The sequence below is a fragment of the Corythoichthys intestinalis genome, chromosome 2 (genome assembly GCF_030265065.1).
Source record: "Corythoichthys intestinalis isolate RoL2023-P3 chromosome 2, ASM3026506v1, whole genome shotgun sequence".
In the NCBI taxonomy this organism is placed as follows: Eukaryota; Metazoa; Chordata; class Actinopteri; order Syngnathiformes; family Syngnathidae; genus Corythoichthys; species Corythoichthys intestinalis.
In genome coordinates this window covers 27,669,614-27,693,959 of record NC_080396.1, presented here as the reverse complement: position 1 = coordinate 27,693,959, position 24,346 = coordinate 27,669,614, and the positions used below count along the sequence as shown (strand labels likewise).

The following is a 24,346-nucleotide window of genomic DNA, read 5'->3' as shown; positions in this document are numbered from 1 at the left end:
ATCTCACAAAATATAAGTGGAATTTTTGCACAATCCTCCGTTAACTTGGATTTGTTAACTTCCTAGACACTCTAGGAAGGGGTACTCTATGGAAAGGCCTTTTGATACTGAGTAGAATAAAAGTTGTTTGGGACCAATGGGACCATTCTATCTCGAATTATGGGCGAAAATACGCTGACTGGCTGAAGTCGTCAGGTGCATTCCGGGAAGTAATTTGGAACATCCACTTCCGTTAGTCGTAGCAACACAAAAATACCACCATCGGATGCGGAGGTATGTACTTTTGTTTGAAATCTGTAGTCAGGTTGGCCCTATGACCCACCAAATTCAAATTATTCCGAAAAAACACTGATTGGTGGACTACCGACTGAAATGAGCATTAAAATTGTTAATAAAATCGTTTAGGTTTATTTTAGGCGCATATATTGTGTGTGGTTTTTAAAAAAAAAAATTTTATAGAGTATTCGACGAGGAATACGATAGAACCATTAATAGATGTTTTTGTAAAAATCACCATTTCTTTAAGTAGTCTCTTGAATAATGACCTGGCCTGTGAAAATTAATGTAACATGACTTGATTACGGTACCCAAAAATAAACTTGGAGTATGGCCATTTATGATCACGTAATCTTATTTGCTGAATTGAGCATGAATAATATGCTTAATTTACATGTCGCAACCCGTGCTGGTTGGAATCTACAAGAGAACTGCCAGACTACTCAGTGAATTTGAAACTTCGAAACCAATCTCTATAGGTACCGATTCTCAATGCCCATCCCTACCTTTACCTAAACTTAATTCGTTCCAAGGTTGTTTAGCAAAATTACAGCTATTACTTGGAAATTCTTGAATTCAGAAAGATCATAGGAAGCAAGCATTTTGCAAAAGTTTATTAAACAAACCAAACCACTGATCAGGGAGAAAGGTTTATTACTGCCTAATGCGCAATTTCTCCAGACTGGAGATTTATAATTTTTATCATAGTGCTTGAGTTTACACAACCACTCATGGCAAAAACGCAAGCTACAAATATTTGTATCATCTGATTTAAGTTATCACAGCTGAACAGCACTAAACAGACTCAAGAAAGCTTTGTAATTTTTTTTTTCCTAAAAAAAACAGCCCTGCAGTGTACGGCACCAGTGTTGTTTTTGGCATCCCTTTTGATTTTCGTCTTAGTCGAAGCCGATGGACGATAATACTTATTAGTCTTAGTCCTATTTTAGTCATCTCAAAATGTGTTTGTGTTCATCCAGTTTTTGTTGACGAAAACTCAAGACTAATTTTGTGTAGTTTTGGTCGACGTTTAACAAAAATGTTAAATAAAAATAATTATACTCACTTGGATACCAAGAAATGTACTTAAAAAAAAGTTGTCCGAGAGTTTAAGAGGACACTTGCCTGTTGCTAATACGAACATGAATCCTATGCTAATGCGACGAGTTACATTTAGTGTGTGGTGATCACTCAGCACAGACCTTTAAAGGTAAACCAGACACTGCTATGTTGCAGGGTAACTACACATGAAATGTCTCACATTTTGAACATGTGACAGAAACTATGGTGCATTTTCATCTCGTTCTCGTCTTGTCAGAGGAAAACTGGCATTCGTGTCGTTATGTTTTAGTCTCCCAAAGCATGTTTTAGCTCGTTATCGTCTCGTCGTCGTCATGATAAAATTGTTCGTCGACTAAATATTTTCGTTATAGTCATCGTTGACGATAACAACACTGTACGGTGCCTAAGACATGCAATTGGGAATAACTTATGCTGCGCATGATATCCATATGTAGGTAGTTTAAATTCTGCACATAATATAAATGTGTAAACATGATTACTTAGTATCTGGTAACCGACTCCGGTGTTCTGCCAAAATGTCTTACCTCGGCAAAACATGCTACGAGAGGCGGATTATTACCCCCCACCCCCCGTGCGCTTTCAACTTGTTTTGTTTAGATGCACAGGCAGAACGTACTTAAAAATGCCTTAAGAAAATACTTAAATCTAGTCATGTGAAATAAGCACCTTTTAAGTACGCTACGTGACCAATGTGGTCAACAGATCAACACTCTGCTTTAAAGCTAGCACAAGGAAACATAATGGTTAAAAGTATGAGAGGGAAATAGATGCTAAAAGTATTTTTGAGGCTATTTGAAAAGGTAATTAAAAAAAAAAAAACTCAATAAAAACAAAGTTTTTAAAACACCAGTATTATTTAAGCTTCCAAAGCCCGATCAGTGCGACTACTATATGAATTTTACACATTTACTGATTTACTGATAGTTTGCGGATTAACTGCAGGAGCAACCATTCACCCTCAATTGTCATCTCAACGTGATGACCTTTAGCAAAATTGGAAAACATGGAAAAGACAAACACACAAGTCGTGCATTGCTAGAATATAATATTTCTGGGGAGTCAATTGCTGGAAGGTGACTATATGTTACTTACTGTAGGGAAATAATAACTTTTCTCCTCATCTGTAACAGACATGGCAAAGGTTTTGGAGGTTCTTCTTATATGATGAATTGAAATTTTTACTCTTAAAATGACATGACAATATTACAGTATTATTCAGAAAGCTTCCTTTGTGTTTTCTGTCCAGCTGGCGCAATCAGGTAATCACTTGCAGCTGGCAAAGTGGCTCATGCAATCAGCAACTCTGCCACCTGCATGACGTTGGCTCATTAGTGCTGAATGGGAATAAAAGCAAACGCTTCACAGCGCACCATGAACGTCGACGAACAAATCTTACTCTCCTTCCGTGGTCAAGGGTCATGCTTCCACAGTAATCCTGCTTCTATCCAGACTACTCCATCAATAAGCGAAATCCACTTTGTAGAAATATCCCCCTAAAATCCTTTTCATATCACAGTTTCCATCAATTTCATGGCCAAAGATATAAATTATTGAATAAACTTAGACCTGTTGCTTCTTGTAAGTGTAAGAAGCAAAACTGGGTAGGACTCTTAAATTCGACTATAAAATGTGATTGCTAGAGAAATTGCATCGGAATGCTTTGCTCTTTGGTGGGTCACATCCTGTAGATTACGGTCACCTACTATTAATTTTGGAGCATTTTCAGGTCACTTCCTTGTTAACTTATTGGATGCCATTGACGGCATTATAGAACCTCAAAAGAGTCCTAATTAAATAAAAACAGCATTTTGAAATTAATGTAATTTTGATAAATAAAAATTATATTGGAAATTAAGGTAATATTATTATTAGGAAAAAGATTTATTTATTTCAAAATGTTGTTTTTATTAATTTCATGATGACTCCTTTGGGGTCCCATATGGCCCTATACGTCCAATCCATTTTGACTGGGAGGGGCAAATGAATGTTTGTCGGTGGGATTTAAGAAAATGTAGAACGAGATAAAATTTTGAAAATTTTGGCCTTGGAAATCAATGGCGCTTTTTTTTTTGTAGAAAAGCATGCGTTTTTGCCGCATGTGTAAACTTTGGGGGCGAAATTGAAAAACAGCCTGCGCCATGTGAATATTTGAAACTTTTCAAAGTAACTGTAATAATCGGTCACTGTGTGTGTGCCAAACAAGCGGGGGGTAGGAATATTATCTATGGGAAGGTAGCTTTGCTTTGCATAGCGTCCTCACAATTATCGTTTGCAGACAACTGACTCAAATTTATCAGTGTGCCATGTAATTTTTGACAGTGGAATTACAGCCAAAATAAAGGGGAGGAAAAGTAACAAATTGTACCAAGAAAAATAGAATTCCATTTTATACTGTACTTAAACTATAGTTCGCAAATCATGATGAAAACATTAAAGCTTCAGCCATTTTTTGGCTCTGGCTGTGTAATGCATTTTGTTTTGCAATAAAATAGTGTGGCAGTGACTTGAGTAAATCAATGAACAGGGAACCTTTTTTGATGATGTAATTACTCACTGAGACATTCTCAAAAACAAGTGCCAATCATGTTTATGCAGCGACAAATAGCAATAAATAAAGCATGTCATCTATAATAAAAGAATGATCAAACTCATTGTGTGTGAAATATACAGATATACAGAAAGTAAAGTTATTGCTCATCACATCACCACAAGGCCTTTATTACCTTTTTATATTCCTAAAATCTATTTAAAGATGTGTGTAATCGGAAAGGAGATAATTCAGTAAATCATACTGAACAAAATTTCACTTTAAATTGACCATAGATTTGAATGTGAGTGTGAATGGTTCTTTGTCAATATGTAGGTAAGTGCCCTGCATTTTAGCAGCAACCAGTGGCCTTCCTCTCGCTCCAGCTATTCCATACCTCAAGGGGCACAATCTGTACAGAAGATGAATTGAATACAGATTTTGAGTGTTTGCGAGGTAACAAATTGGCCTTATATTGCTCAAGGACAGACTATTCAGCATGCATACAGTCCAGTATTTAAGATATGTTTTTGTGTGAGAGGAATGAGGCTCAGTGAAAAAAAAAATGATTTCATAAATCCTCTCAGATTGTCATTTATATGTAAAGCACAATGAAGGCTCTGAAATAACATTCAGATTGTTGTATGTGGCCCAGCATACCATGATTGGATTTTCAATATAACAGTGTACTAGAATACAGTAACATTCAACCCCTAGCAAAAAGTATGGAATCACTAGTCCTGGACGAACACTCAATCAGACATTTTATTATGTAGAACACAGATGAAAAGCTTGAAAAAAATAATGAATTAGTTGAAAAGTGCAACTTTTTAGCATTCAGAAACACTAAAAAATGAATAAAAAACATTGTGGTGGTCAGTAAATATTACTTTTATAGAGCAAGTGCAGGGAAATATATATGGAAATACTGGATTTCTGAGGAAAAATATATGGAATCATGAGAAACAAACAAAGAAATAACAATCAAAACACATCACCAGTATTTAGTTGCACCACCTCTCGCTTTTATGATGCTTTATGATGCCTGCAGTATCTGAGGCATGGACTTGATGAGTGAAAAACAGTATTCTTCATCAATTTGGTGCCAACTCTCTTTGATTGCAGTTGCCAGATCATCCTCGTGGGTCAGAGCCTTGCTGTGGAACATTTAATTTCAATTTGCACCACAGGTTTTCAATAAGGTTGAGATCTGGGCTATTTGCAGGCCATGACATTGACTGGATGAGTCTTTCTCCAAGGAATGCTTTAACAGTTTTAGCTCTGTGGCATAATGCATTGTCATCTTGGAAAATGATTTCATTATCCCCAAACATATTTTCAATTGAAGGGATAAGAAAACTGTCTAAAATTTCATTGTAAACTTGTGCATTTTTTGAAGATTTAAACACAGCCATCTCCCCAGTGCCTTAGCCTGACATGCAGCCCCATATCATCAAGGACTTAGGGAATTTTGATGTTTTCTTCAGACAGTCATCTTTGTAAATCTCACTGGAACGGCACCAAACAAAAGTTCCAGCATCATCACCTTGTCCAATGCAGATTCTTGACTCATCACTGAAAATAACCTTCATCCAGTCATTCACAGTCCATGATTGTTTCTCCTTAGCCCATTGCAGTCTTGTTCTTTTCTGTTTAAGTGTCAATGATGGTTTCCTTTTAACTTTCCTATGTAAAAATCCCATTTCCTTTAGGCGATTTTGCACAGTTCTGTCACATACCTTGACTCCAACTTCCTCCCATTTCTTCATTTCCTGTTGTATGTCTTATGTTTTCAAGACATATGGCCTTTAGTTGTATGTCATGACGTTTGGATGGCTTCCTCGGTCTACCAGTACGCTTAACTTTAACAACCTTGCCATGCTGTTTGTACTTGGTCTAAATTTTTGATACAGCTGACAGTGAACAGTCCACATGGCAACCATACGTGTCGCATTACCTTCTTCATGAAGTTTGATAATCCTCTCCTTGGTCTCAAGAGGCATCTCTCTTGTTGGAGCCATGACTCTTCTGAATCCACTTGGTCCAGCAGCCCTCCAAGGTGTGATAACTGCACTGTTTTTAACTGATGACTAACGAGCAGATCTAATCTGAGGCAGGGACCCAATTAAGGAAAGGAACTTGACTGGGTATGTCTGTATTTTCTACTCAAAATGGAGCGATTCCATATTTTTTTTCCTTCAGAATGGAGTGATTCTATATTTTTTTCCCTGCACTTGCTCTATAAAAGTAACATTTACTCAGCACCAAAATGTTTTTTATTCATTTCTTTTAGTGTTTCTGAATGCCAAGGAGTTGCACTTTTGAACTAATTCATTATTTTTTTTCAAGCTTTTTATCTGAGTTTGTCCTACATAATATAATGTCTGAGTGAGTGCTCGTCCGAGACTGGTGATTCCATACTTTTTGCCAGGGGTTGTAGTAGTGATTCTATAATAATGTTTGATTTTGTATGTGTGTTTTCTTTTCTTCTAATTCTATTTGTAATCAATCAGGTAGGTCAGGTCCAGGTTCTATAAAGCACAAGAGAGCAACATAGTCTGAACCACAGGCAAAAAAAATGCCCTTGGCACACGGTCACCTGCTGGGGAGGTCATTTATCAGAAGCTGATGCAGCTTTTAAAATTGGCCAGCACCCCTTAACAAAGAGGTCGCTTACACAAATCTGTGAAGCAGAAGTTAAAATTGGCTGCATCACAGCTAAGTTTTGCTCTGCAGAGCAAGAAGTGTAAACCACTGGAAGTGGCTGCGTAAATACTCTTAATCCAGGCCTCCTGCTGTTTCCTGGTCAAACCATCCATTTTGAAGAGCAGCCAAAAGTTGTCCAGGCAGGGGCTTTTCTCAGCTTCAAGATAGTGAAAATATCTAGGGAAACTGGCACTGGTTTCGATCATTTCTCACATCACAGAGATTGCAAAATGGGATGATTCCTTTATGAGCAAAGGACAGTGCGCCCTTATATGTCTTCTTGTCAACAGATATATAATCACAGGTATTAGATTTGAGCCTGACCTGCGAATGACTTAGATCTCTCTGGTTTTGATATTTTTATGCTAAAAAGACCTTGTGGGGCCCTCAAAGTCAAAGTCACAGAGAGCACGAGATGTATGAAAATAAATACTGTACATGACAGGAATATTTCAGTGTTGATTCTAGTTGGAAGGCTGAAGGTCTGTGATGGTCACCAGACTGTGTTTGCAGAAGGCCCTTTTGTTATTTTTGGATTGGATTGACTGTAAAGGCTACTGCAGAAGCTTGGTCTTGGACTGATTAGTCTAATAGCAATCGATGGGGACCGGGGTTAGCCATTAAGCCTAAAATTTAAACCACTAAAATAACAATTTATATTTCGATGTAAGTCTTAAAAAAAAAAGTCATTCTAATTCACATAATAATGCTATTTAAGACTTTTTTTTTCTCCTGTCGTATGCTCTTTAAGGTTTTCTTATGTTGCTTTTTGCTGTCATAGATTTTCTCTTGGTATTGTTCTTCTCACATTAATAATAAAGAAGTGGTTTGGAAATAGATGAATGTGGAACACAAGAAATTACAACAATTTAATGTATCATGGGATCCAGTTTGTATGAGTACGATAGTTTTTAGGGGCTCTAAAATGTTTCAAGCCCATTATAATTTAGTGTTGAACAGCCTCTGGGTCTGACTGTACACTGGTTGATAATTAGACGTAGAAGGCATAGACGCCTAGTGGAAGTATTCATCATAGTAATTGGAAACATGCTGGTGATGATAAATTAAGTCTGACTGATTAAAAAACATCCCCTTCATTTTAAACAAGTCCTGAGTGCACAAAGATGTGAGTATTCCTCACATAAGTATATAATGTATATGACAGTTATATCATCCTTGGAAGAGCATATCAATAAAGTTAATGCTGTCGAGGCTGGCTAAGGGAGGTGACAACTAATGAATTATACTTGTGCTGTCCTTTTTTCTCTTTCTTTAGGAATGTAGCTTGCTTGAAGATGGACCTGATACTGAATAAGGAAATCCATTTATGGAATGACATGACATTTTACTGGCTTAAATTGGTGCACAGTGCATGTAATTGAACACGGAATATGGCACATGTCGACTCTCCTTTTGACCTAAAAGCCAAATATCTCTTTAAATTCTTCTGGAAAATGTAAACACCAGCATGTCAAAACTCTATCTGAAGTTAAATCTTAAAGAGCATACGACAGGAGAAAAAAAAAAAGTCTTAAATAGCATTATTATGTGAATTAGAATCATATTTTGAGACGGTTCGACTATATACAACAATTTAGCAAAGCGCAGATGATGAGAAATTTTAATCTGCCGGTTAGCCACGCCTACCATTATAGGGCTCTAGCGTCCCCAACAGGTGGATGACGTCAGCGGGTGACTGGGCTCATCGGTTTTACTATTCAGCCCATTAAGGGGAATTATTCAGAATGAGGAAAACGCGACGAAGAGAGCCACAAAATGTCATTGTTTCAGTCTCTCCACTCCAATATTTGTACAGGATATTCTTTTTATCCAAGTATTTTTCCCCAATAGCTAAATAAATGGCTTAAGAAGGACCAGTCAGCCCGTCGAGGGGGAACTACGCACAACGAGGAAAACGCGATGAAGAGAGCTGCAAAATGTCATTGTTTCTGTCTCTTTACTTCAATATTTTTACAGGATATTCTTTTTATCCAAGTATTTTCCCCAATTGCTAAATAAATGGCATGGTCATGACAAATAACAGTCTCGTGCTAAATGGAATATGAAATAATAAAAATGCACTTGTTCAGGACGACATGGCAAAATTACTCCATAATGGTCAAAACTGTCGACTTCACCTTTACTGTCGCACCTCCCGAACGATATTTTATGACACCTAAATCGGACATATGTCATTTCCCTTCCCCGGCTTCGGAGAATGTAAACAAACCAAGAGGCGTGACAGCTAGCCGACATGCTAACCCGAACCGAGTGATGTTTCAAAGTCTTTGAAACGGAAAATCACACATAACAAGCCTGGATTATTTGACATGACGACTGGGTTGTCGATTATCTACGCAGATCGGCAAACCGCCCGGCGGAGAGCAATTTACAGTTCGTTCCCCGGAGGACGGCAGCTGCAGTTGTTGTGCAGCTAACGTGCAGCTAATTTGCATGAGGAGAGCTTTTTATATGCCTATCAATGATCAAACATAAGTAGTCCTTTATTTACAGAAAGTTTGTAGTGTTTACTTTGCAATCGCTGTATTCGTATTTGACATAATACAAAACAAGATGTTTACTCACTTCCTCGTAAGTCCAATGGTCCCACAGTAGTAGGGCTTGTTTTGGCCAATATCCACAGTGAATGGGAACCTTTTGAAACTCCAAAAAGGCGCACACGCCTCTTCCTCATAAAGCACGATTTTTCTGGAGCTATTTGGCTGGCGTGATGCGAAAAATAAACATATTAATTCACAAAATCCGCTGAATCCTTAGTCCTCATACACAACAGTACCGCTGTTTAGTGAAGAGGACGACTTCACCCGTACACATCACAGCGCCCTCTTCCTCAATGCAAGACCGAAGCTGGAAGTCACTCATTTTCATGGGGCAGGATTAAAAAAACTAAATAAATATAGCGTCCGCTTCCACACACATCCAAGCGGTCCATATCATTCAGGAGCATAAAATACCGCGTGTATTATGAAATAAACATACTTTTTCGTGTCACATGCACTTTAAATTATAACCAAAATCATTTTGAACACGAGTAATATTTGTTAATATGCCTCACTGTTCTTCTGTTCCACACTTGACTGCTCTCAGAGATGCGCCACACAACAAAGAATTACTTTGGAAATCTTTATTCACATAAATATACAGAGATACTGTACTATAAAACGAGCGTGCCATTGGCAACGTGCTGTTCCCAGGATTTAGTTGCAGGACCTGCCATCGGACTGCGTAGGTGACCTTCTAGTCTCGGATATGTGCTGATCTGTGAGGACTGAAGACTCCGCATTACGCCTCTTGCTCTTACCTCATACAGCTCCACCGATGTTTTTTTGTATCTGGAAGACACCGGTCCCACTCATCTGATTGGATGCTTTTAGTCGACATAAATACATATAGCACTTGACAAATATGTTAGAAAATCACTACGTTATGTGCTTCAGCTCCTGTAACTTAAAAGCAGGTTCATATCTTGACAGAAATTATGCTAAATACAGTATACTGTAAATACTATTGTTATTTTTTATTTAAAAATGGACTGTTTTGTAAAAATTACCAGTTTAAAGTTAAGGTTATTTACTTACATTAATGTGAAGAGAATATTCTTTCAGTGGTTGAATGTTTGATTTAAATAATTTCTGAGCTCTCAAAGGGACCCAAGTGAGTTGCCTCAGATTTGCGTAAAAAGATTAAATTACAAATTCTTGTTTTCTCATTTTTTATGTCAAAACGATTGTGTGGGAAATCTGGTGGTAGTTGTTTTCACTGTCTAACAACTAGACGGTTGCTGTGGAAACTTTCTGAGTTGTTTGCGTTTTTTTCAGCACCGTATTTTGAGGACTATAAGTCGCAGTTTTTTTCATAGTTTGGCTGGGGGTGCGACTTATACTCTGGAACGACTTATGTGTGAAATTATTAACACATTATGATATAATTTCACATGTTATTTAGGTGTTTTGGAGTGACACTGATGGTTTGGTAAACTTGTTAGCATGTTCTTTATGCTTTAGTTATTTGAATAACGTAATAGCTATGGCCATGTTCGTGTTCTGCCTTTGGCAATGTGTGTTCAATTGTATTATTGACTTTTTTATATTGAAATGCATGCTTTTAGTTTGTGGCGCTTTCACGCCCACGTGTTTACGCGAAGAAGAGCGCTCACACACCAGAAGAAGACTTAAAGCTACGCAGGTCTGAGTGAGTGGGCGAGTTAGCGAGAAAGAAACACGACTGCGAACCTACGTTCATTGTTTATGCTTGTAAAATATCTCTACAGAGGCAACGCCTGTGTGTATCATCTTTTCTGATGTTGTTGTGTGTTTTCCACCCGCGATCGGACAATTAGAGCCAGTTGTGTGGTTGTTTGAACGATGTGCTAATGCTAGTGAACGCATGTTAACCGTTTGTGGCATTGCTGTAATAGCACCCAATTATCGTTAATTTACGTTGATGCGAACCTGTTTGGTATCGAGGACGAAATTGATTCAGCAAATTATACGGACGTCCAGCATGGTCATTTGGGAGTTTAGCTCGCTGTATAGCTAGGACCGAGCCGTAGCGTCCTGGTGAGGACAGTATATTCGCATTTCGTTGTTCATGCACTGTACACTGTACACTTATTCAGCATGTTGTTCTCTATTGTATTTTTATATTAAATTGCCTTTCAAGATGACATCTGTTCTATGTGTTGGATTTTATCAAGTAAATTTCCCCCAAACATGCGACTTATACTCCGGTGCGTCTTATTTATGTTTTTTTTCTCTTCGCTGGGCATTTTATGGCTGGTGAGACTTATACTCAGGTGCGACTTGTAGTCTGAAAAATACGGTACATCTGTGTCTTTTTCCCTTGAGGTGCTCTTTTCTCCTACCCAACTAAAAATATAATGAAATAAAAGGCTAATTTCAAGATATCGTACCTGACCAAGTTGGACTTTGTATCTGGGAGCTACATAATGACATAAAGACAAGTCTGGTAAGTGTGTAACTAATCCACACCACTGTAGTAATAGCTGCCAAAACACAAATGGCATCATTCCATTCATGCATTCATTTTCCATACTGCTTTCCAATTGAATACACGGGTCAGCTGAAATGTACGCCAACAGAATTTGGACATAAGGTGCTGTGAAGCCTGAACTAATGCATGTTTTTGTCATGTGGAAGGAGGCCAGAGTAGACCTATACAAGCCCGGTGAGAACATACAAATTCACATAAACACACAATGTAATAATGAAGCAGAACTCACAATCTGAGCAGCAAAGATGACAGCACCACAGAAAGTGATGAGGTGGCCATTGCAGCTGAGCCCATCCACGGTTGAAGCACCAGACCAGCAGGCATAAACATCCCTAAAGTGGGCAGAACAGAGGGTGGTTAGGCCCAGCTTTCCAGACACATACAATGGTACCTACTTTTGATCTTTTCATTTAATAATTGTAAGTGGAAGCACCACTGAAGACTGATTTACCTTTATATGATACCACCTACAGTGAATCACAAAAGTGAGTACACCCCTCCCATTTCGCAGACATTTAAGTATCTTTTCATGGGACAGCACTGACAAAATGACACTTTGACACAATGAAAAGTAGTCTGTGTGCAGCTTATAAACTTCAGTTAACTTATTTCCCCCTCAAAATAACTCAAAATACAGCCATTAATATCTAATCCCCTAGCAACAAAAGTGAGTACACCCCTTAGAAACTATGAACATCACTAAATGTCCAAATTGAGTACTGCTTGTCATATTCCCTCCAAAATGTCATGTGACTCGTTACAGGAGAGCTGTCAGTATTGCTGCAGAGATTGAAGAAGTGGGGGGTCAGCCTGTTAGTGCTCAGACCATACGCCGCACTCTACATCAAATTGGTGTGCATGGCTGTCACCCCAGAAGGAAGCCTCTTCTGAAGACTGTACACAAGCAACCCAGCCCGTCTCATCAGACCATAGGACACGGTTCCAGTAATTAATGTGCTTTGTTGACATGTCTTCAGCAAACTGTTTGCGGGATTTCTTGTGTACCGTCTTCAGAAGAGGCTTCCTCCTGGGGTGACACCCATGCACACCAATTTGATGTAGAGTGTGGCGTACGGTCTAAGCACTAACAGGCTGACCCCCCACCTCTTCAATCTCGGCAGCAATGCTGACAGCACTCCTGTAACGAGTCACATGACATTTTGGAGGGAAAATGACAAGCAGTACTCAATTTGGACATCTAGGGATGTACGTAGTTTCTAAGGGGTGTACTCACTTTTGTTGCCAGGGATTTAGATATGAATGGCTATATTTTGAGTTGAAATAAATTATATAAGCTGCACACAGACTACTTTTCATTGTGTCAAAGTGTAATTTTGTCAATGTTGTCCCATGAAAAGATATACTGTACTTAAATATCTGCTGAAATGTGAGGGGTGTACTCACTTTTGTGATACACTGTAAGTGCTCACCTGCAGCAATGGGTATTCCGACAAGGTTGTAGATAACAGCAAAGAAAAAGTTTATCCGTATCCTCCGCACAGTCCTCTTGGACAGCTCGATACTGGCCACGACGTCCAGGAGGTCATTCTGCAGAACAAACACAATAACACATAATGGTGTAACATGACATGGGTATGGCAATCTGTAAATAGGATGACACATACTCTAATAAGAACTATATCCGCTGCTTCGATGGCCACGTCAGTGCCTGTACCGATAGCAATGCCAACATCAGCGCGGGCAAGGGCAGGCGAATCGTTGACGCCGTCTCCTACCATGGCCACATGCAAGCCTTGTTCCTGGAGCTCCTGCACTTTGGCCACTTTGTGTGAGGGTAGGACCTCTGCAAACACTTTCCTGATCCCTACCTACAGTGAATAAACACACCTGAACGTGAAAGGCTGTGAGGGTTAAATGCTCAATCTTCTATTCAAACTCCTTTAAGTCCAATAACCTGTGCAGCTATGGCTTTAGCTGTGCGTCTGTTGTCCCCTGTTATCATGGCCACCTGAATGCCCATGCTTTGGAGTGTGTGCACTGCCAAGGCAGACTCCGACTTTACTGTGTCTGCAATGGCGATCATGGCGCACAGTACACCTGTAGAGATGACAGTAGGATAGAATGCAGCTTGTCCAGGATACTTCTTTTCTTCTTTTGCTTACCATCTATAGCCACCAGAATAGACGTCTGCCCCTTTGCCTCATGGCTAGACATGGCCGCATCCAAATCTGCTCCAACATGGTGGCCATTCCTCCTCATCCACTCTCTGTTCCCAATGAGGACAGAGTAACCTACAATCTCACCTGTAAGTCAGGTAGATTTTTTTTTTAACTTTTAAAAAACATTATAATGTATTTTAAGTCAGCAAATATTATTTGTGACATCACTGACTCATTGGACCTGCATTCGGCATTTCTGCTGCCTCATCTGTGTATGCCCCCGGTAACAGGAACTGCCGTTCGCTCTGCGGTGGCAGCAGGTGGTCCACATTGGTAACCTGACAGCTGATCCCACAGCCGGGCACTGCTTGGAAGTCTTGGCAGTAACCCAGCACATCAGAGCCCAGCTCCTGTAAACACAAACAATGACACTCAACTACCTACTGATGCCTTTTGCTATCTGGTTCCTTTTCTGTGGAGTCATTGTTCAGGATTCTAGACCAAACATGAATCTTTCTGAAAAAGCTTACACAACCCCTAGCAAAAGTATGGAATCACCAGTCTCGGACGAGCACTCAGACATTCTATCATGTAGAACAAACTCAGATAAAAAGCTTGAAAAAAATAATGAATTAGTTCAAATGTGCAACTCTTTAGTATTAAGAAACACTAAAATAAATGAATAAAAAACATTGTGCTGGTCAGTAAATGTTACTTGTATAGAGCAAGTGCAGGGAAATATATATGGAAATGCTCCATTCTGAGGAAAAAAATATGGAATCATGAAAAACAAACAAAGAAATAACCATCAAAACACATTTCTAGTATTTAGTTGCACCACCTCTGGGTTTTATGACAGCTTGCAGTCTCTGAGGCATGGACTTGATGAGTATTCTTCATCAATTTGGTGCCAACTCTCTATGATCGCAGTTGCCAGATCATCCTCGCAGGTCGGAGCCTTGCTGTGGACCATTTTTTTCAATTTCCACCACAAGTGTTCAATGGGGTTGAGATCTGGGCTATTTGCAGGCCATGACATTGACTGGATGAGTCTTTCTCCAAGGAATGCTTTAACATTTTTAGCTCTGTGGCATGATGCATTGTCATCTTGGAAAATGACAAACATATTTTCAATTGAAGGGATAAGAAAGCTTTCTAAAATTTCAATGTAAACTTGTGCACTAATTGAAGATTTAACAACAGCCATCTGCCCAGTGCCTTTGCCTGACATGCAGCCACATATTATCAAGGACTGAGGGAATTTGAACGTTTTCTTCAGGCAGTCATCTTTGTAAATCTCACTGGAACAGCACCAAACAAAAGTACCAGCATCATCACCTTGTCAAGAGTCAAGAATCTGCACTGGACAAGGTGTCAAGAGTCAAGAATCTGCACTGGACACTTTTGATGCATTTACCCCTCATATTATGCTCTTCTCCATTTTTTTCCCACTTGCCATTACGGAGCAGGGGTGCCCATTTGTTATTCAAGCAGTATAAATCAAGCTTTTCTCATGCACTCTTCTTCTCCCCCTACTGGTTGGGTGGCAATTGGTTGAGAAGGTGCTTGATGAAATGTGCATCAGAGCCCACATTTTAAATGTACAAATCGGAAACAATCAAGCTAATTTAATTGTGGTGCCAAAATTGTGATTATAATTAAGATTCCACCTCTTTACCATCCATCACTCTAGTGTCTTTCCATTGCAACCCAACCAGCAAAGGCAGGTGCCCTCCCTAAGCGTTCTTGCGCTAATAAGTCTTTCCTTGGCTACATTGCCAAGTACTCTACTAATGTGAGGTTCAGCAAAAAGTGCTTTGAGATACATTTTGCTGTGAAATAGAACTGTAAAAATGAAACTGACTTGACTTCAGTAAACCAAGAAATAATGGAAAACACTCACTCCTTTACAGTGCTTGGCAACTGCAATGCCAAGTGGGTGCTCACTGCTGGCCTCTGCTGTTCCCACCACTGCCAGGATCTTTCTTAGAGGCATTCGGGCCATCTCCCATAGCACCAACACGCGCGTCACACGCGGCACGCCATTAGTGATTGTCCCGGTCTTATCAAACATCACTACATTGATCTAAAGGGAAAGTGAAAGTCAAGTAATAATTTTCAACCTCACATAGTGAAGCTAAAATCAATTTGCTTTGCCTTATGCGCCATTTCCAGAGGCTCGCCTCCTTTGATGAGAATCCCGTTCTGCGCTCCCACCCCGGTGCCCACCATAACTGCTGTCGGGGTCGCCAGCCCCAAAGAACAGGGGCATGCAATAGAAAGAACCGTGATGGATGCCTGGAAGGCAAACCGGATGATGACTTCTGCCTGGGATATGTTGATATTATAACCCTGTAAAGAAATAGCATGTGCACAGCATTAATCTTTACCTGATTTTTGATTGAATGTGAACAGAGCTTGCAAAAGATATTGCGTTATTTTAAACGTTCCTTCACATCGCTATTGTCCCTTTTCCCCCCTACTTCAAAACACCCTGAGATCTCAAACAAACAAGATCTCCAGTGTGCTTGACTTTTCCTGTCGCTATTTACGTTTTTTTGTGTTTTCTTCATCTGCCAAGATTGAGAAACTACAGTAATTAGCCTATTTATACAAAGTACAGAAAGTGCAGATACAGGTATGTGTTTTAAATGCAGCGAGTAAGCGTAAAAAGTCATGAGGAAAAGTGTATTCTCAAATAAAGAAAATATTCCTGACATACTATATCTATTTAAGCAGTAACAAAGTATTCTTTTCTGTTTCACATTGAGAGTCTAACATACTCCCACTGTGATCATTCAACATACCTCATTTATTATGACAAAGCTGCAAACAGGAAGGGGTTATGGGAGAACAGAAGAAAAGAAACACAAGAGAAGAAACAAAAAGAAACACAAACTACAACAAGAAATACATTGAACTTCTATACTAACTACTAATATGTTCGTCAGCTAGATGTATTTCTGGTTGACACCATGTGGGGAACCTGTTGACCAGGGAAAGAGGGGGACGGGTGTGGGGGAGTCTGTAAGCTAAGTGACTGAAAGGGGTAGAGTGTACACAAATCAGCTCTGTGATCCAGAATCCAGTAATCATGTGAATCCCTTGTGAGTGTAAGCCCGGTGGCGACCGACCCTACGCCACCCCATCGCCAATCCCAGCACCGGGACCCCCCACCCGAGAGCGCCCTATTACATCCAGCCGCACGCGAGCCCCACCAGGTGCGCGACAGCCACGCAGACGAGCGGAGATGCCACGCGGGTGCCAACCCAGGGCCACGGCCCCCACCCAGCCAGCCCGGGGGGGTTGGGGGGGGGGGGTAGTTGTGTGGGGGGGTGAGTATTCTTGAATATAAGGGTAGGCACAGTGCACACCTACCGGGAAGTTTTCTCTCACAATGTCAAAGTTGACAAAGCCGACAGCAAGCCACGCTACCAGAGTTAGAAGAGAGACCACAATAATGAAGGGCACAAAATATCCGCTGAGTCGGTCAGCAAACTGCTGAATGGGAGCCTGGGGGAAGAAAAGAGTAGGAGTGATTGGGATTTAGCTACATTAAACCAAGACATCTGAAGTAGGGCACACACCTACGTTTTACTTCAGCAATATACAGTATGTACATTCAATCTGTTTGAATTGGGAGGACTGACAGTAAGGATTCACTGCCAACCCTCACAGTTCAAATGAGTTGGACATCAATCTCTGTAAATAGCAGCCACTTAGTTAGGCATAAGGCAATAATGGTGCCCCCTAGTCCAGTGTTGTTTTGTCAACTATGACAATAACGAAAATGTTTCGTCAATGAACAATTTTCTCATGACGATGATGTCATAATGACATGCTGAAAACTTGTCTTGGGAGACTAAAACAAAACGAGATGGATGCCAATTGTCATCTGACGACAGGAGCACAAGATGAACATTCGCCATAGTTTCTGTCATAAATTCACAATGTGTGATATTTTCTTATTGTGTGTGTAGTTAGAACGCATTTAGCAGTGTTAGGTGCTCCCCCACAGTGGAGACCACTGCTATAAAGCACTCACAAATGCACAATGACTAACCTTGGAAGTTTGGGCTTCCTCCACCAGTTTGACTATTTGTGACAGGGTTGTGTCTGCGCCAACGTGGGTGGCCTCCACAAGAAGAGCGCCATGAGCATTGATGGAGCCGGCAATCACCGAGCTGCCCACCTTCTTACTGACAGGCATCGGCTCTCCTGATGGAGGTGTGAAAGAAATGCATTTTAAAGAATTCCCACTTACTCATCCACTCATCCAATCCACTCAACCGTTCTCTATACAAGGCTGTTGGTAACTGGAGCCTATGCCTGGATTTGTTGGCAGCCAGTCACTGGACACATACTGTATCGTCAAGTAAACACATGTTCACTGTTATGGGCAATTTGGAGTCTTTAATTAACCACAAAAAATGTTTTAGGCATGAGGACTGAAAGCAAAAGTACTCATTAATGCAAACGGCACACAGAGATGATATGTAAATATGCTAAGTCCACTGAGGATATGCCATACAGATGAATGCACTAAATAATGAATTACCTGTGATTAAAGACTCGTCTGCCATTGAGCTTCCTTCAATTACTTTTCCATCCACAGGAAACTTCCCTCCTGGCGCCACCTTCACAACATCACCCCGTTGTACCAGCTCCACTAACACTTGCTCCTCACTGAGGATAAGCAATGTGAAATAAAATTAAAATCTAGCACATATCTTGTTTTGCGTACTTTATATGTGTGATTTTTCACCTGATAACGGAGTGGTCAGGTCCCATTGTGACCACAGTTGCATCGGTGGCTTGTAGTGACATTAACTTGGCCAAAGCCGCAGAGGTTTTACTCTAATAGTGAAGAAACATGACTTGGGTGAACAACATATGGTTTCCTTGCTGTATAGTGGCCTTTTGGGTGGATAGTTTACAAATTGTGGATTTTTCTCTACCTTGGCCAGATTCTCCAGCCACCGCCCCAGTGCAATGAAAACGAAAAGCATTGGTGGTGTGTCAAAAAATGTGACTGGGCTCTGACTGGCTTGTTCTGCCATGGCCACAATGAGCACAACGCAAGAGTAAATGTATGCGATGGAGGTGGCCAGCACAATAAGGACATCCATGTTAGCTGTGCCATGTTTCAAAGAGCGATATGCCTGGATGTAGAAGTACCGGCCACCGAACACCTGGTGGAATGCAAGGCCGAGAGAATGATGTCAATTAAAAGGAGTCTTTAAGATGTAGACCAGTGGTTTTCAAACTTTTTGAACATGCCAAAAGAAAAAGCCTCAATCAGCATGGGTACCACAATTTGGTCGTCACTAATGTGGTGGCAAGAATTGTACCTGGACAGGCGTACACAGCAGGAAGAAGGTCAGATTTAGGACAGAAAGGCCTGGCAGCAGGCTTTGCTCCTCTGGCATGACACCGCCATGCTGCTGATGCTGACTGTCCATCACCATCATGTAGATCATGAGGCCCATTACAGGCAGACCAAAGACTAGGCTAAGCAGGAATGAAGTCTTCCATCTGCAAGCATCAAAAGCAAACGCTTTCTTTTTACCATTGCATTTAAAATAACTTCTTAATAAATTTGCTGCAACAACAAGGTGACCAGATACTTGCTGTCGAATCTCTTCGGAGTGGTCAAGATTGCTTTTGACCCCCACCTTCTTCAGACTGGCTTCAAAGCCAAGGTCCTAAAGGGAAAAATGTACGTCAAGATATAGCAGAGAAAGACTCACAGTAAGAATTTCACTTTTCACCTGAATGATCTTGATTATATCTCGAGGTCCCAGTACGTCTGGGTCAAATTGAATGCTTGCTGTTTTGGTTGTCAAGGCCACAGAGGCACAAATGATCCCTTTAGTTGTGTTGAGCTTGGACTCAATATTGTGGGTACAGGACGTGCATGTCATTCCAATTATCTGTAAGTGAAGTGAAGGAAAGTAACTTTAAAAAACACTAGTGGTATAGTAAATTAACTCACAATGAGGTCCAGTTCCCCATGTGTGGTTCTGTTGTCGTCGATGGACTTGGCACCAAAACCCAGATCCTCTATAAGCTGAGTCACAGCGGGAACGTCAATCACGTCAGGATTGTATTTCACCTCTGCTTTTCCAGCCATCAATGACACCAAAACGGAGATGATCCCTAAAGGTGAAATGGCAATAACTATCTGTCTTGCAACTGGAAGGTAGCTGAGATGTATAAACAAAATGTTTCATTTTTCAAAGAGTACATTTGTTTCATTTATGTTTAAAGATTCCCATTTAATGTTTTTTCTTCCCATTTCTCAACTACTTTACACAACTCACCCTGATGTTTTAGTAGGTTTCTCTCAATGTTGGCCACACACGAGGCGCAGGTCATTCCATTCACACTGATGAAGCACTTTTGCTCTTTAGTTCCAGTCTGCTGGTTTGCAGGAGTGGAATGACATACGGTGCCATTGCTAAATTCCGTTCTACAAGACCGGTCAGAAAGGTCAGAGAGTTCATGGCTTAACGATGCTTCTTGAGGCTGGAAAGGTTCTGATAAACACAAAATGGCCAAGAAATTAGGACTTATTGCATGGCTTTATTTTCTCATTTAAAAGTTCCACATCGGGCATCTTTCACCTTCCCAAACTTAAATGAATGAAATCTTCATGTGACGGCAGGATTTTAAAGCTGTGCTTGACCTCTCTGTAGTTAATTATGCATTATATAAGCTGCCGCTGACTTTAATCCTAAAAGAAAGACCCCCAGAAGAGCTCTTCATGTCACATTGGCAAGCGTGCAAGGCTGGGTTGTTTCTATGGTAGCCGATGCGAGGCCAACTTAAGGGTGACTGGCCCTGACATTCAACACATCCTGTCTTACACTCCACATTCTAAATATAAGATCACACTTAAATGGTGCATGTTTTATTTTTTCATCGTTATATCCTTTTTAATTCTCAGAAGCTGCAATTTAGAGCAGGATTGCAGTATTTTATCATGTATACCAACCTCGGAGTGATGCATTAAAGCCCATGTCCTCAATAGCGACGCTGAGCTGCTCTGGCCCTGTTAGGCCAGGGTCAAATGTAATTGTTCCCTTTTCTTCTTTAAGTGACACCTCAATGGAGTAGACACCCATAATCTGAGAGATGTTCCCCTCTATGGACTGTACACAGGAGTTGCAAGTCATTCCTCCAATCCAAACGGTCACATTTTGGGTTGCATCCGTCTGCCAGTGGCTGATAGCTCCAGATGGATCATCATCCAGTAACGTAGCTACAAATCCCAAATCCCCAATTTTGTCTCTGACCTCCTGTCGTGTGATGAGAAGTGGTTGGAATACAACCAGTGCTTTACCCTCCTCAAGTGACACCCGAACATGTAAGACGCCACGCAGAGAGGTCACATGCTGCTCGATAGTCTCCATGCAAGAATGGCGACGCATGCCATTCACACTGATCCACACCCCTGACTCCACATGGAAGCCCATCTTGCACAGTTCCTGAGCTATCTCTGCAGCAGAGATCATAGAACTCAAGTAGTCCACCTTGGTCAGCCGGCTTGTAACAGCTGAGCTGACCGCTAGCACGCCATTCAGCCTGGAGATCTTGCTTTCCACGACGGCATGGATGGGGTGCTCCGGGGCAATGCCCAGGAGTTTAAAGGTTTCTGTGGAGGTTTTGACTGAAGAGCAGAGGTCATTTTGGCTGCCATGCTCATAAGCCAAGTTGTCATGGCCTTGCTGGAAAGACAAGAGAGAAGCATCATGTCCAGATATGATAGACAAGGGAGTCCACCTTACCTTGTGTTTTTGAAACATGCTAAAACCAAGTGAAAATTCTATAAGTAAAAGAGAACTGTTAAATGACTGTTGTCAAAAAAGATACATTTCAAACACAGAATTTTCACATTCCATGTGGACCAGATGATGAAATTGAATATCTACAAAGAGATCGTGAGGCAATTGCTTGAAGCAAGAGTTGCAGCAGGGACAACTTATCTGCTTCACTGACAACGTGTATGAGCATCCGGGCTGAGAAGAACACCGCCATATTGGAGCAATCTCGCTACTCACTGATCTGGCGCAATGTGATTATTTTCCCCCCATTTCCAACCTCAAGGGGGTTTTCAAGGAGGCTATTTGGAAAACATGGACAACATCAAGACGGCCGTGATGAGAATCCCTCCATGAGGATCTCGCAGAGAAGACTTAGAGAGTGCTGGAATGCAGGTGAATTACTTTTAATAGAAACATTTGGGAGTTTGAATTTAAAATACAGCATTTGAGACAAAACTCATTTCCTAAACAGTTACACACAGTTAAAGAAAAACATACCCTCAATTTGCTTTAATGGTCAATTGGTCACAAAGCAAAAACTTATTAGTATTAATGTGTCTACATTTTGTTTAATACTGTTAAAGGTTTTGTGTATTTTGATACCAAAAAATATTTTAGTGCTGAAAGTCTTTCCTTAAATGAACCTATAAAGGCACATGACTTACGATTCACATGATTTCTAATGTGACTCTGCTTAAAGTCAGTCAGTAGCACCTCAAAGGGATCAAAGTCGGCTCTTTAGCCCGACAATGTGAGCCATCTACAGGTCAGAAAATGCTTATATCCATCCATCCATCCATCCATTATCTTCCGCTTATTCCGGGGTCGGGTCATACATTGATTTTCCTGGTTTACAGCTGGGCATGCATGCACTTTAGGCAAACACATAAACCTATCTACGGGGTTCAAACACTGCATCCGCCCCAGTGTCCTCTTTACTTTGCAGTCCAATTGAACGGCAAACACCGATGTTGTCTGTGAGGTTCAAAAGTACTCATTCACTGTCCAAAGTGCATATCCGACTGCAGTAAACACATTTAGATCCAAAAGCATGCACCCACAAATGTCTTTGCTGCAACAGTGAGGTGTATTAGTAATCAGTTGCACAAACATGTGTATGTTCCCCATTTAATTTTTCACTTAATTCTCCACTGTCATTTAAGGCAATAGGCGTCCGATACATTTTAACAGGCCTCTATTCTTATATAATATAATCTATTCTTATATAGTGTACATTAAGGCAAAGCTATAATTCTAGTTGTACTCTGTATCATGACAATAAAGGCATTCTATTCTATTCTATTCTATTCTATTCTAACTGGAAGTGACTTGCCCTCTCAGTTAAAATGGACAAAAAAAAGTCAATGTTTATTTAAATCCTATGAAATGAAAAAATAAAATGAAAATCAACTTTATAGGGTTATTGGGGACCATAACCACAGAGTATTTCTGGTTTGACCTATATTTTATTTAAAACATTTTGTTTTTTTCCCCCAATTTCATATAATTCAATATTATATCATTCTATGTTCAAAATTGTCATTTTATTTGTTCATAAGTAAATGAATGAATAAATAATGTGGACTGCAGTTGAAGCCTGTGGCCAAAATATGTCGACATCACATTTTGGGTAATGTAAGCCACAACAAATTTTGATATTGAGGCCTTCGTGACCCAAAATAGGCGGTCTATATATGTGGATGCCAGGTCTTTATGGGGTTAAGATTCTTCTTAAATTACCAAAATTAGTCCCCTGCCCGAAAAAGCTAATGAAGACATTGTACACACTCACCTTGAGATGAAACCCCCCAACACCGTTAGTCAAGCCTCTGACATCTATGTAAACATCTTGTCATTGCCGTGGCTTAAAATCTCATTTTATGAAGCTTGCACATTTTTAATTATCTAAGAGTATTTGAAGTATTTCACAGCACATCCATGGAATGACAAAGGTACTACAATGCCATATGAAAAGCCAACAAAATAAAGAAGCAGATTCAGCTTTTTTCCAAGTATGGATAGCCACATCAATGTGCTGCTGCTGAAAGCCTTGATGCTAAAGCATGTGTGATGTCACTTTGGGTTTTGTATCAACATTTTGTGAATACAGTACGTAATTACCGTTTAAAGTTCCCCCTCAAACAAATTCTGCACCAGACACTGATAATAAAGGGTTTGCATTATATAGATCTGATTTGTCTTATTCTTCTAATATAGTCCATAACTATGATCAAATTGAATCGTACAAAAACACACGCAACTAAAAAGTGTTAAGAAACTAATTCAGACGATATGTGCACTAATGCATGCGCTGATGAGGAGGCCTACTTGTTGCTCTGAAGTGCGCACGGAATAGTTCGGTTCCGTCTCACAGCCATACTCGACCATACACATCTGCTCTGCTGACGCATCCTCGGACTGACTTTTGGGCGATTTGCACACGAACATGTCAGACTTGTTCTGGCTCCAGCGTGCCGCCGGTGCCGTGTCTTCTCCGTCAATGAGAGAGGGCAAAAGTCCGCAGTAGTGAGCGCCAAGTAGAGGCGAGGCTGGTCAAACGACACTCTGGCTCAGCGGTCAACATCCTCATTCGTGATTTTTCCATGCAGCGAATATGTCGTCCTTGGCAAATTGGCCATTTCCTGTCATGCCAGAGGTGGGGGGAAACATGTATTAAACAATAATTGGATTATTTCATTAAATATTGAAGTTAAACGCTTTTATGAGATGCTTATGTTTTTTTTTAAAGCTTTTATTCTGAAATTGACCCAAGT

At 40.4% G+C, this 24,346-nt stretch overlaps 1 protein-coding gene across 3 annotated transcripts; it reads right to left on the bottom strand.

Annotated features, from left to right (window-relative positions):
- Positions 1–9,767: 9,767 nt before the first annotated feature.
- atp7b (ATPase copper transporting beta) lies at positions 9,768–24,063 on the bottom strand. 3 transcript variants are annotated; one of them, XM_057824724.1, is made up of 21 exons: positions 23,901–24,063; positions 20,744–21,476; positions 20,070–20,285; positions 19,742–19,905; positions 19,518–19,679; positions 19,378–19,451; positions 19,098–19,281; positions 18,705–18,938; positions 18,512–18,603; positions 18,305–18,432; positions 17,810–17,964; positions 17,125–17,259; positions 15,904–16,098; positions 15,650–15,832; positions 13,988–14,156; positions 13,750–13,890; positions 13,542–13,684; positions 13,252–13,455; positions 13,057–13,174; positions 11,856–11,958; positions 9,768–9,945 (listed from the first exon to the last, which is right to left on the bottom strand). In XM_057824724.1, the coding sequence occupies exons 1-21, from the start codon at positions 24,018–24,020 to the stop codon at positions 9,768–9,770; spliced, it is 3,831 nt and encodes a 1,276-aa protein (XP_057680707.1). In that variant the 5' UTR covers positions 24,021–24,063. The 3 variants fall into 3 exon arrangements, with proteins under 3 accessions (XP_057680707.1, XP_057680716.1, XP_057680726.1); XM_057824733.1 differs by lacking the exons at positions 9,768–9,945; positions 11,856–11,958 and having other exon boundaries at positions 13,056–13,174; positions 13,252–13,295; positions 13,363–13,455; positions 13,979–14,156; positions 19,098–19,451; XM_057824743.1 differs by lacking the exons at positions 9,768–9,945; positions 11,856–11,958 and having other exon boundaries at positions 13,087–13,174; positions 13,252–13,295; positions 13,363–13,451; positions 13,979–14,156; positions 19,098–19,451.
- Between the last annotated feature and the right edge of the window lie 283 nt (positions 24,064–24,346).